The sequence below is a fragment of the Erinaceus europaeus genome, chromosome 11 (assembly GCF_950295315.1).
Source record: "Erinaceus europaeus chromosome 11, mEriEur2.1, whole genome shotgun sequence".
Classification (NCBI taxonomy): Eukaryota; Metazoa; Chordata; class Mammalia; order Eulipotyphla; family Erinaceidae; genus Erinaceus; species Erinaceus europaeus.
The window spans coordinates 6189191-6203255 of record NC_080172.1 but is presented as its reverse complement, the minus strand read 5'-3'; the positions used below and the strand labels follow the sequence as shown (position 1 = coordinate 6203255).

Genomic DNA, 14065 nt, shown 5'->3' with positions numbered 1-14065 from the left:
TCCCCCTTTCAATTCTTTTAACGGATCACTACTCTGCTGGGAATTTAACTTGGGAACTTCAAACCACAAGCCTAAATGTCTGTTTAGAAAGCTGTTGTGCTGGGAGTCGGGCGGTAGCACAGCGGGTTAAACACCCATGGCTCAAAGCGCAAGGAACGGCATAAGGATCCCAGTTCGAGCCGCCGGCTCCCCACTTGCAGGAGGGTCACTTCACAGGCGGTGAAGCAGGTCTGCAGGTGTCTGTCTTTCTCTCCTCCTCTCAATCTTCCCCTCCTCTCCATTTCTCTCTGTCCTATCTAACAAAGACGACATCAATAACAACAACAATAATAACTACAACAATGAAAAACAAGGACAACAAAAGGGGAAATAAATATAAAAAAATATATTAAGAAAAAAGAAAACTGTTGTGCTATTTTCCCAGTCACTTATTTATTCCCTACAGATCTCAACGAAGGGGGAATTTATAAGTTATTATTTTTAGGTATCGTGCTAGGAGTAGCCCTGCACACTGAATCACTAACTAGAAAAGTTTAAGGAAATTGTGATTTCAAACCTGTTGCTAGCCAGCCATCTTTTTTTTTCCTTGCTCTCAGACTATAATGAACTCACCTTTTACTGTGGCATTTGGAAAATGCCACATTTTTCACCCATTACCAACCATTTCCTCTTCAGTTGTTCACTAACCAAAGGTCAGACAGACATACTGCCTTATTTCACCAAAAGGTACCCATGCAAAGAACAATTAGAAAAAGGAAGATTATTTAAAGGGGGAAAAAAAAATGACAGTATTTAAGAGGGGTAAGGATATCTTCTCCAATGAGTGTAGCTTTGGTATAAAGAGCGGTCAGTTTCCGGGTGAAGACGGAACTCTTGTTGTCCCCTATGGCCTTTAATGCAGCTGTTTCCACTTGCTTTACCACCCCAACCTTCAACAAAAATAACAAGTCGTCAATATCAAATAGGACGAGAATTCAATTTTTTTTCAAGATTTTAAATGACTGATTCTAACACATGTACCAGAGATCTTTTAAAATCATGACCCTAAGTATCTAGTATGTCCACACCCATAATGAAATAATGCTAATCGCTGTTACAGATTCTCCAATCAGTTTCCACCTTCCTAAACACTGTGGCTCTCGGGAAGGAAAAGAATATTCTCTCCCATCTCCCACGCCCCGCAGTGAGAGTGAATGCTGACCTTATATCCTTTTGCCACAAGGCGGCGCACATGAACAAACAGTCTGTGTGTAGGTATGCTGGCCGTCATGAAGTTGTGATCCAAGTGACAATAAATATTCAGCTCCCGGGCTGCAATCTGAAGAGGAAGAGAGAAAGAGAATATCAATAGGTTTCTAGTTCAATACTTCATGTGTGGTGTTTGTTCACGCGGTTAAAACCCCATTCATGTACTTTTAATTAACTGTGCGGTATACCATTTAATATTTTACTTTTTTAAAAAATAAATTTATTTATTTATTGTAGTTCATTGTTGTTGGATAGGACAGAGAGAAATGGACAGAGAAGGGGAAGACAGAGGGGAGGGGGAGAAAGAGAGACACCTGCAGACCTGCTTCACCGCCTGTGAAGCGAATCCCCTGCAGGTGAGGAGCCAGGGCTCGAACCGGGATCCTTAAGCCTGTTCTTGCACTTTGCGCCACGTGCGCTTAACCTGCTGCGCTACCACCCGACTCCCCAATAATTTACTTTTTTTAAATATTTTTATTTATTTATTATTGGATAGAGACAGAAAGAAATTGAGAGGGGGAGGCAGAGAGGGAGAGAGACAGAGAGACATTTGCAGCCCTGCTTCACCACTTGTGAAGCTTTCCCCCTGCAGGTGGGGATCAGGGGCTTGAACCTGGGTCCTTGAGCACCATAACATGTTTGCACATAACCAGGCGTACCACTGCCTGGCCCCTAGTTAATACTTTAAATATATTTTCTGTGTATAAGCCTATAGTTTAATCTACTTTTTTTTTGGGAGGGGGCATTTTCCATGGCCTAATTTGAGGGCCAGCATCTATACTTAAAGAGAAAAACAGGTCAGCCCTTCTGTGACCTCAGATAGAACAAAACCTGAACCTGCTGGGCTTTCTCTACTGTAACTGTTCAATGCAGCAAGGGTGAAGCTATAAGGAAATAAAAACACGCTACATAACGCATGCAAGGAAACTGGAAATTCAGAGCTGTATACACGTGTAATGTAGACATGAATCATGAGTCTGGATCAGATGAGTCTCAGAGGCAGTCAGAAGAAAGGACCCTGGCCCGGTTAATGGGCTAATCTTGCACGATTGATTTGCATGATTGAAATGCTGAAGAGGCAGAAACACCCGATTACTACTTTTTTTCTGTAAAGCACATGACTTGGATATGATACAGTGGAGCCATGGAATCCTAATTCCTGTTGTGAGTTTGTTCTTCTGCTAACTTAGTGTTTGCATAGAGAAATGCCACTGTCTTTTGTATGTTAGATTTGGTAGCCTGATACCTTACTAAACCACCTGATGATTTCCAAAAGCTTCCTGCTGGATTCCTTAGGTTTTTCCATGTATACTATCATGTCATCTGCAAATAGGGAGAGTCTGACTTCTTCTCTTCCAATCTGTATGCCTTTAATTCCTTGCTCCTGCCTGACTGCTATGGCAAGAGCTTCCAACACTATGTTGAATAGTAATGGTAATAGTGGGCATCCCTATCTAGTACCTGATCTGAGTGGAAATGCTTCCAGTTTTTCACCATTGAGTATGAAGTTGACTGTAGGTTTGCTATATATAGACTCCACTATCTTGAGGAATTCTCCACCTATTCCTATTTTTGATCATAAGGGTAATTTGGATTTTGTCAAAGGTTTTCTCTGCATCTATTGATATAGTCATGTGGTTTTTGGTCTTGCTTTTATTGACGTGGTGGATCACATTGACTGATTTCCATATTAAACCAACCTTGCATCCCTGGGATAAACCCCATTTGGTCATGATGAATACTCTTTTAAATATCCTTTTTAATATACCATGTAACATAGTATCTGGCTGGCTAGAATTTTGTTCAGTATTTGAGCATCCACGTTCTTTAGAGATACAGTCTGCAGTTTTCTCTTTTTGTTGTGTCCCTGCTCATTCCAGCACTCCTGCTCTCTTTTGCCACCCATCTCTAATCAATACGTGATTGGTTTATCACAGCAAAGAAGGTAAACATCAGTACTTATTGTTGGTCAGCACTGGATTTACTCAACCTAGAAAGGAGGGCACCCCACCTATAGGGGGAAAGCTTTGCAAATAGTGAAGCAGTGCTGCAGGGGTTTCTCTTGTCTCTGTCTCTTTCTATTACCCCCTTCCTTCTGGGCTTCTGACTATCTCTATCAAATAAATAAAGATAATAAAAAAAAACTTTTAAAAAACACTTAAAAAAAAAGAGGGCATAGAGAGCAGCATTTTCTTTCTTTCTTCCTTTCTTTCTTTCTCTCTCTTTCTTTCTTTCTACAAGAGCACTGGTCAGCTCTGGCTTGTGGGGTAGTGCGGGAGATTGAACCTGGGACTTCGGAGCCTCAGTTGTGACAGTTTGTTTGCATAACCATTATGCTATACACTCCCACCCAAGAACAGCATTTTCTTTCATCCATTTGCTGTGAGGACACCAATTATGTCCTCAGCAACAAAGAGACTCATTTTCAAAGTCTAATTTCATAGCAGAACACAGCACCACACTATCCCAGCTAAAGAACACACTTCCCCACGACAAGAGGATCTAGAAAACTGAAAGAAGAAGAAAAAAAACAAATGACCAAGTATTCATTTCCCACTAATACTGCGGCAGGCGGGCCACTGACTCTCTCTGCTGCTGCCTGATGCAGCAGGCCCCGAACTGAAATCACCATCAGCCACGATCCCACAAGCGGTTTCATCAGCTAATGCTTTTCCTAAGCTTGCTCGTAGACCCCGAACTGAAATCACCACCATCAGCCACGATCCTACAAATGGTATCATCAGCTAATGCTTTTCCTAAGCTTGCTCGCTAGATGCTAAGTCACTTCTTTTTTTTTTTTCTTCCACTTTCTTAATAATGATTCTTTGGTATTTGTTACTTAATTTATTGTCTTTATTAGATAGAAACAGTCAGAAATCAAGAGAATAGGAGAAGACAGAGGAGAGAGAGTGGGGCAGGGGTAGACAGCATAATGGTTATGCAAAGAGACTCCTGTGCCTGAGCAGGCTCCAAAGTCCTAGGTTCAGTTCCCTGTACTACCATAAGCCAGAGCTGAGCAGTGATCTGGTTAAAAAGAAAAAAAAAGAGGGAGAGAGACAGAAAGACACCTGCAGCACTGCTGAACAACTTACAAAGCTTTCCCCCTGCAGGAGCAGACCAGGGGCTTGAACCTAGGTCCCTGTGCATTCTAACATGTGCACACTCAACCAGGTGTGCCACCACCCGGCCCCTAAAATCACTTCTTTTTTTTTAGTCATTGTTGAGGTCAGCTTTTTTCAGACAGACAGACAGAGAGAGATGCCACCAAAGCTTCTCCCAGTACCAAGAGCACTACAAGCCATGTTGAACCTTCCTAATATGGGCCTACATCAAGTCTTCAAACACAAATCCAATATAGACAAGGTCTTAAAGGACCCTTGTCATATCAACTCCTGACATATCGAAGTCTCTAAGATTTTAGATGCCTTCTGTTGGTGGCCAGTACAATTAAAGTGTTTTTCTATTAAGATTCAGTTATGATCCTGACTGACAGTTCATTAATTATGAGTAAACAGAACGTTTCATACAACTCTTCTTTTTTAAAAAATATTTATTTATTTCCTTTTTGTTGCCCTTGTTTTTATTGTTGTTGTAGTAATTGTTGTTGTTATTGATGTCATCATTGTTGGACAGGACAGAGAGAAATGGAGAGAGGAGGGGAAGACAGAGAGGGAGAGAAAGACAGACACCTGCAGACCTGCTTCACCGCCTATGAAGCGACTCCCCTGCAGGTGGGGAGCCGGGGACTCGAACTGGGATCCTTACACCAGTCCTTGAACTTTGCACTATGTGCACTTAACCTGGTCTGATGCCACCTGAGCCCTGTGACAGAATTTTTTTCTTAAGAATTTATTTATTTATTTATTCATGAGAAACATAGGAGGAGAGACAAAGAACCAGACATCACTCCGGTACATATGCTGCTGGGGGATTGAACTCAGGACCTCATGCTCGAGAGCCCAATGCTTTATCCACTGCGCCACCTCCCAGACCACCGTGACAGCATTTTTATTTCTTTATTATTATTTTTAATATTTATTTATTTATTCCCTTTTGTTGCCCTTGTTGTTTTATTGTTGTAGTTATTATTGTTGTTGTCGTTGTTGGATAGGACAAAGAGAAATGGAGAGAGGAGGGGAAGACAGAGAGGAGGAGAGAAAGATAGACACCTGCAGACCTGCTTCACCGCCTGTGAAGCGACCCCTGCAGGTGGGGAGCCGGGGGAACCGGGATCCTTACATGCCAGTCCTTGCGCTTTGCGCCACGTGTACTTAACCCGCTGCGCTACAGCCCGAGTCCCCATAACAACATTTTTAAAGGTTACATGAATACATGGGCTTTCTGAGAAGGTCGGAAAAATGAAACAAAACTACTGAAAACTTTAAATATTTAAAGTTAGACGAGAAAAACATGAAACTTTGTTTTCTACAAAGTCCTTACCTCCGCATCTTCCCCAAAGAACCTGTACTTATACCCACACTCCACACACAGGATGGCGTCTCTCTGCTGCTGCTTCATCTCTATGTACTGCAGTTCCAGTGGCGTGTACATGCTCTTGGTTCGTCTGTTAGGTGGTTTTGGGTCAGAAGTTTTCTCAGAACTCCTGGTTGATGATCCCAAATGACTGACATCCAGAACTGTCTTGTGCTGGCAACCAAAATATGTTTTTATCATGATTTTAAAAATATTACCATAACAATAGTGCCCAAGGAGAAAGAATACAAATTTAGCATAAAATTAATAATTGGTAAATCAAAAGGAAAAGTTTACAGGAATACATGACAATTATTTTATTTTATTTTATTTTTATTTTTTTGTCTCAAGGGTTATTGCTGGGGTTGGTGCCTATACTATGAATCCACTGCTCCTGGAGGCCACTTTTACCCTTTTTTTTGCCATTGTTGTTCATCATTGTTGTGGTTACTGCTGTCGTTGTTACTGGATAGACAGAGAGAAATGGAGAGAGGAGGGGAAGAAAGAGAGGAGGAGAGAAAGATAGACACTTGCTGACCTGCTTCACCGTCTGTGAAGCGATCCCCCTTCATGTGGGGAGCTGGGGCTTGAACTGGGGTCCTTACATGCCAGTCCTTGCACTTTGCACCATGTACGCTTAACCTGCTGCGCTACTGCCTGACCCCTGACAGGCAAATTTTTGTGTTTAAAGATTTTTTTTTCAGGGGCAGGGTGGTGGTGCACCTAGTTGAGTGCAAATGTCACAATATGCAAGGACCAAGGTTCAAGCCTGCAGACCCCACCTGCAAGAGGAAAGTTTTGCGAGTTCTAAAGCAGTGATGCTTCTGTCTTTCTCCCTATCACCTCATTCCTTAATTACTGGCTATCTCTATCCAATAAAGAAAGATTTAAATATATATATATGATTTTTAATGTAAAAACTAGGAAAATTAGCAACTATACGATTTTTTAATTTATTTTATTATAATAAGAGCTATTATGAGGGAAAGACACAGAGAGAGAGAGAGAGATCAGAGCACTGCTCAGGTCTGACTTGTGCTGCTGCTGATAGAACCCGGGGCCTTAGGGCCTCGGGTATAAATGTCGTTTACATAATTATTGTTCCATCTCCCCAGTCCAACTACTACATAATTATTTAGGCAAGTTTTGAAATTAGACATATTTTTAAGTTTTATATAATTCTTTCAAAATTGGCTTTATTGAACTCGTAACTAAGGCGTTTTCTTTGTTTATTCCCAGATGGGTAAGGCACAAAAAGTAACTGAAGTTGAAGTTCTCTCTTTCTCAGTGAGTAAGACAAGATGACTTTCAACATCTAGCCAGCAAAAGAAGTTGCACTGAGGGTTTTACATTTCCAGGTTCAAACTAAAAGTCAGTATAGAGTATAAATCTTTATTTTAAGAACAAACCACAATTGGTGGAATTATGGGATTATGGTAAAGAGCTTCTGGAAAGAGGGCTGGGGAGACGGAATAATGGTTATGCAAAAGATTTTCATGCTTGAGGCTCTAAGGTTCCAAGTTCAATTCCCAGTACCAACATAAATCAGACCTGAGCAGTGCTCTGCCCTTTCTTCTGTCTTTCTCTATGGATCTCTCTCTCTTTCTCATTAAAATATATAAAAATATTTTTTTTAATTTTTAAAAGAGCTTTTGGAAAGAATAAAGTACAAATTGTCCCCCAACACTTCATCTGCACTATTCCAGTCTTTAGGTTCATAATTATTCAACAATTTGTTTGGCTTTGTATGTTAGCTCTCTTTTCAGCTACCAGATTCCAGATGCCATCAGGATGCCGGCCAGGCTTCCCTGGACTGAAGACCCCACCAATGTGTCCTGGAGCTCCGCTTCCCCAGAGACTCATCCTACTAGGGAAAGAGAGAGGCAGACTGGGAGTATGGACCGACCAGTCAACGCCCATGTTCAGCGGGGAAGCAATTACAGAAGCCAGACCTTCCACCTTCTGCAACCCACAATGACCCTGGGTCCATGCTCCCAGAGGGATAGAGAATGGGAAAGCTATCAGGGGAGGGGGTGGGATATGGAGATTGGGTGGTGGGAATTGTGTGGAGTTGTACCCCTCCTATCCTATGGTTTTGTTAATGTCTCCTTTCCTAAATAAATAATTTAAAAAGTACAAATTGAAATTTTTAGGGGCCAGGCAGTGGTGCACCTGGTTGAGCACTCACATTACAGTGCACAAGGCCCCAGGTTCAAGCCCCTGGTCCCCACCTGCAGGGGGAAAGTGGTGAAGGAGAGCTACGGGTGTCTCTCTGACTCTCTCTCTCGCACGCCTCTCCATTTCTGTCTCTATTCAGTAATAGATGAAGAAAAATATTTTAAAAATTAAAATTTTAATATTAATATTCCTGCTACTTACTTTGACGTAAAAAACTATTTAGTTCTAATAGTGTAGAGCAAATTCTTTGCTAATGAGACGAATTTGTACAAAAGAGACAATTAGACAGCTCTCCTGATTAGCATGGTTTCTGGCTTATAGGGATATTTTGAAGTTTTCAGGTTGGAAATTTAGTTCATATACTAGTAAATTCAGGGATAAACTACATGAAAATGGCTGCTTCTACTGTTTCTGATTCATTACTGGTTTTCATGACAGCGTCACAAGGGAATTTAACTTTTGCTCCATCACTGTAATCTGCATTTCAGAATAGCTAGAGAGCTCTACCATAATTTTAGTGATGTGGTACCTGTCTCTCTGGCTCACCTTAAAACAGCAAACCGGGGGTCAGGCGGTGGCACAGCGGGTTAAGCGCATGTGGCACAAAGCGCAGGGACCAGTGTAAGGATCCCGGTTCAAGCCCCCGGCTCCCCACCTGCAGGGGAGTCACTTCACAGGCGGTGAAGCAGGTCTGCAGGTGTCTGTCTTTCTCTCCCCCTCTCTGTCTTCCCCTCCTCTCTCCATTTCTCTCTGTCCTATCCAACAACGAATTGCATCAACAAGGGCAATAATAATAACCACAACGAAGCTACAAGGGCAAGAAAAGGGGGGAAAAAATGGCCTCCAGGAGCGGTGGATTCATGGTGCAGGCACCGAGCCCAGCAATAACCCTGGAGGGGAGAAACACACACATAGCAAATCAGAATGTCTACTGATTTAAAAGAACCAAAGCTCCCTCAGGACATTCATATGCTCAGCAAAGCCTGAGAGCCGTTACCCTCTGTGAACCGACAAAACCAAACAGACTCAAAACCAACCACTTCAGGTTCAGGGACATTTGCCTGTGTAACAGTCACATACCGTCTGACTAACCTGGGGCTTGACATCATCAGAAGAAGCTGCGTTCTTTGCACGTTGCAGGGTGATATCCTCAAAATCAGTACATCTTGGCAGGACTGCAAATTTCTCATGGGGTGGTTCTATCTCAACTCTAGTTTGAGGGAGGGCGGAGTCACAGCAGAATGCTTTCAATTTTTCCAGCGACTTTAGAACACTCCTGGTCCTCAGACATTTCTTCGGCTCTTAGAAAAACATAAAAAGAAAAACAATACTTGCCTTTTGATTTCATGCTGTCTATTCAGTAACAGTTTAGAATTTTTAGAGGGAGGTACTCATTGAAGCAATGATCGAATTCTAAGGTGATGAAGAAATAAAGAAATATCATGGGGGCCAGGCAGTGGCGCAGCTCGTTAAGCGCATGTGTCACCACGCAGGAGGACCCAGGCTCAAGCCCCCGGTCCCCACCTGCAGGGGGGAAGCTTCACGAGTGGTACAGCAGGGCTGCAGGTCTCTGTCTTTCTCCCTCTCTATCACCCCCTCCCAATTTCTCTCTGTTCTATCAGATCATAAGGGAGTTGGGCGGCAGCGCACCGGGTTAAGCGCAGGGACTGGCATAAGGATCCCAGTTCGAGCCCCCCCAGCTCTCCACCTGCAGGGGAGCCGCTCCACAGGCGGTGAAGCAGGTCTGCAGGTGTCTGTCTTTCTCTCCCTCTGTCTTCCCCTCCTCTCTCCATTCCTCTCTGTCCTATCCAACACCAATGACAACAATAATAACTACAATAATAAAACAACAAGGGCAACAAAAGGGAAAATAAATAAACAAAATTAAAAAAAATAAGTTAATAAAGTTTAAATAAAAGACAGAGAGAAAGAAATATGTGAAGCAAGAAAAAAGGAAAAGCCAAGCCATTGTGCTAGATGTCCACACCCCAAGTCATAGTTCTTCTAGCGTTTGCCCTTCTTCCGTAGCCAGTCAACAGCGTCAGGTTGAGCCTGATGTAAAGTTTCGAGACCTCCTTTGAATCTGGAGAGGTGGCAGTCGTTGACTATGTGGGTCATAGTCTGTCTGGAGCCACAGGGGCAGTTCGGGTCGTCTCTGGCTCCCCAGCGATGGAACATAGCGGCGCTCCGGCCATGGCCTGTTCGATAGCGATTGAGGAGGGCCCAGTCATAACGTGCTAGGTCAAAGCCGGGTTGACGCTTGCAGGGGTCTGTGATGAGGTGTTTGTTCTTGACCTCAGCTGACTGCCAACTCTGTTTCCAAGAGTCTGGAACAGAGAAGTTCAGTGTAGGCATAGGCGACCAGATTGGGTGACGAGACGTCAAGCGTTGGACAGGGTGGGCGAAGATATCCGTGTATATTGGCAGGTCCGGTCGAGCGTAGACGTGGGAAATGAACTTAGATGATGCCGCATCCCCACGAATATCTGGCGGGGCGATGTTGCGAAGAACTGGCAGCCATGGAACCGGGGTGGAACGGATGGTTCCAGAAATTATCCTCATGGAGGAATATCATTTGGAATCGACCAAGTGGACATGGGGGCTACGGAACCATCCTGGGGCACAGTATTCTGCAGTGGAATAGCAGAATGCCAGAGAGGATGATCATAGTGTGGCAGCGCTCGCGCCCCATGAGGAGCTGGCCAGTCTTGCAATGATGTGATTCCTCGCGCCCACCTTTGCTGCAGTTTTTATGAGATGATCATGAAATGACAGAGTGCGATCGAGAGTAACGCCAAGATAGACTGGCTGGGCTTCATGCCGGATTCTCGTATCGCCAAGCTGCACATTAAGCTCACACGAGGCCAAGGCATGGTGTAGATGGAAAACAGATGATACCGTTTTTGCAGTGCTAGGGATTAGTTGCCATTTTTTACAGTAGTCAGATATCAGAGACATGTCTTTCGTGAGTGTTTCCTCGAGGATGTCGAACTTGGATGCCTGAGTAGCACAGCAGATGTCATCGGTGTAGATGAATTTCCTTGAAGAAGTTTCTGGGAGGTCATTGATGTAAATATTAAATAGCGTAGGAGCCAGAACAAAGCCCTGGGGGAGGCCACTTGAGACAAGTCTCCATCTGCTAGACTTGTCACCCAGATGCACCCGGAATCTTCTGTTTTGGAGAAGAAACGATATAGTGTTTTTTTGGTTTTGAAACCAAAGAAAGACCCAACACTGGCCGCCAGCTATAGACCAATTTCTCTCCTCTCCGTGTGTTACAAACTCCTTGAGAGGCTGCTTCTGTCACGTATTTCTCCTCTTACAGAGAAATTCCTATCACCCGCCCAAGCTGGTTTCCGCCCAGGAAGATCTACCTGCGAACAAGCCCTGGCCCTCTCAACTTACATTGAAAATGGATTCCAGAAGAATTTAAAGACGGGTGCTGTCTTTGTTGATCTCACAGCAGCCTATGACACGGTCTGGCACCGTGGTCTCCTAGTCAAGATCTCAAGATGCCTGCCTCCATGGGTGGCCAAGTCATAGTGAAGGGAACCAAGAACAGAACCCAGTCACGCAAACAAAAAGAAACGCTCGTGAGACAGGGGACCGGCTCTGAAGATGAAATAAGGGGAATATTCTAAAATAAAGACGACTGGCTCAAAAGCAGTATGACTCCCAGAGCCCTCCCCAACTCCGAGTTCAGAGCAGTGGTCCACCCTGCACCTCCGGAGAGGACTAGAGGCTCCTATGGAAAAGGCAATGTAGGCGCTGCTGCTTAGGGATTTCTCCTCGGATCTTGTTTTTCAGCTTCCGCCTGAGAGTGAGATCATCACATGTTCATCCTTCTGTTTGCAACTTATTTCACTTCACATGATTTCTTCAAGCTCCATCCAAGATGGGCTGAAAACGGTGAAGTCACCATTTTTAATGGCTGAGTCGTATTCCACTGTGTATATAGACCACAACTTGCTCAGTCACTCATCTGGTGTTGGGACACCTGGGTTGCTTCCAGGTTTGGGCTTAGACTGGAGTCGGTGTATTGCACCAAAGTTAAAAAGACTCTGGGGTGGGTGAGGGGGAAGAGTTCAAGTCCTGGGAACAGGATGGCAGAGGACCTAGTGGGGGGTTGTACTGTTGTATGGAAAACTGAGAAATGTTATGCATGTACAAACTGTTGTACTTACTGTCAACTGCAAAACATTAATCCCCCAATAAAGAAATAAATAATAATAACAACAATAATAGGGAAAATATAAAATAAACATATTTTTTAAAAATTGCTGTACTAGGACCAGGGCTTGAGCACACTAGACCACGTGGAAACACCTGCAGAGGGCCGCTTCACGAGAGAAGCACTAGGGACGTTAAAAATATTTAACAAAAATTAATTACCACATGCAAAGACCCAGAAATGAGCCCCCACTCCCTACCTGCAGGAGGGAAGCTTCACATTCAGTGAAGGAAATACTACAGGTGACTGTCTCTCTCCTTCTCTATCTCCTTCTCCCCTCTTAATTTCTCTCTGTCCTGTCAAATAAAAAAAAAAGGGAGGGGATGGCCACCATGAGCAGTGGATTCATCATGCAGGCACTGAACCACAGCAATGACTCTGGTAGAAGTGAAAAAAATATTTAAAAACAGACATATATATATATAGTACTAAAAACAATTGCAGGTGGTTTCACTGACATGTGGGATATAAATAACTAAAACAAATGAACTTGTTAAAAAAATAAAATGTGGAAGAGGGAGATGGGCCCATCGGATAGGTCAGTGGCAGGGTTCCCACCTCACACCTCCCAGGTCCCAGGATCAGATCCCTCCCACCCCACCCCCAAGGAAACAGAGTTGGTTTTTTTTTATTTTGTTTGGGTGGGGAGGGTAGATAGCATAATGGCTATGCAAAGAGACTCTCGTGCCTGAGGCTCCAGGTCCCATGTTCAGCCCCCTGCAGCACCATAAACCAGAGCTGATCATTGCTTTAGTAAAAAGAAAAAAAGAATCAAGAAATGAGGAAGAGAAATGGGAGTAATAAATAAAAAGAGGGGACCAGGCAATGGTGCACCCAGTTAAGCACACATAGTATTAAGCACAAGAATCTGGGTTTGAGCTCCCTGTCCCCACCTGCAGGGGGAAAGCTTTGCGAGTGTGGAAGCAGGGCTGCAGGTCTCTCTCTCTCTCTCTCTCTCTCTCTCTCTCTCCCTCTCCCTTTCCCTCTCTATCTCCCCCTTCCCTCTCGATTTTTTTTCATGATCACCATTTTAATCACAATGTGTCAACAGAGAAGTGAATGCAACATGTATATTATAGAAAGATGTTCCATAGAAGTCTGTGAAAACAGAGCAATCTGGCATCCTCAATGCACTGGATAGAATGCTTCATGAATTTCACTGTAAGTTTTCTTCAAAAATATGGAACGCTTCACGAATTTGCATGGCATCCTTGCGCAGGGCCATGCTAATCTTCTCTGTATCGTTCCAATGTTAGTATATGTGCTGCCGAAGCGGGCATCCCTCTCGATTTCTGACTGTCTCTATCCAATAAATAAATAACGATGATTTTTTTAAAAAATAAAAATAAAATCTTTAAAGAGAGAGAATTCAAGACCATCAGAGCCAAGGTTGACAGGCAAGAAGAGTCCGAACCCCAGAACTCACCCGGGCTTCCCGATGACACGGAGGCCCTCCCTCCCTCCTTTTCTTGCACTTTCTTTGCTTTCTTTTTAGCAGGCCCATCATTCTGCCGTGGTCTTTTCTTGCTTTTGTCACTTTGTGTGATCTATATCAAGGTCAGAACAGGGTGTGGCATTGTTAGCAGGAATGTAAATTGGTCCACCCCCTACAGAAAACAACACAGAGGTTTCTCCAAATGTTAAAGATAGATCTGCCATGTGATTGAGCAATTCCACCTTTAGGTATCTATTCAAAAGGCCCAAAATCGGGGTCGGGAGGTGGCGCAGCGGGTTAAGCGCATGTGGCACAAAGCGCAGGGACCGGCGTAAGATCCCGGTTCGAGCCCCCGGCTCCCCATCTGCAGGGGAGTCGCTTCACAGGCGGTGAAGCAGGTCTGCAGCTGTCTGTCTTTCTCTCCCCCTCTCTGTCTTCCCCTCCTCTCTCCATTTCTCTCTGTCTTATCCAACAACAAACAACATCAACAATGGCAATAA

General features: G+C 43.8%; 1 protein-coding gene and 1 non-coding gene across 3 annotated transcripts in view; both read right to left on the bottom strand.

Annotated features, from left to right (window-relative positions):
* Positions 1-14065, bottom strand: part of MSH3 (mutS homolog 3) — a 217312-nt gene that overhangs the window by 200252 nt on the left and 2995 nt on the right. For both annotated transcript variants that reach the window (XM_060201098.1, XM_060201099.1), the window contains exons 2-6: positions 13557-13677; positions 8992-9200; positions 5689-5895; positions 1202-1318; positions 812-929 (exon numbers count right to left, since the gene is read on the bottom strand). In XM_060201098.1, coding sequence (XP_060057081.1) covers positions 812-929; positions 1202-1318; positions 5689-5895; positions 8992-9200; positions 13557-13677 — 772 coding nt within the window. The remainder of the gene's footprint in view (positions 1-811; positions 930-1201; positions 1319-5688; positions 5896-8991; positions 9201-13556; positions 13678-14065) is intronic.
* On the bottom strand, positions 13305-13408 carry LOC132541554 (U6 spliceosomal RNA). Its single transcript, XR_009552700.1, has one exon. It is a non-coding gene; the product is annotated as a U6 spliceosomal RNA (small nuclear RNA).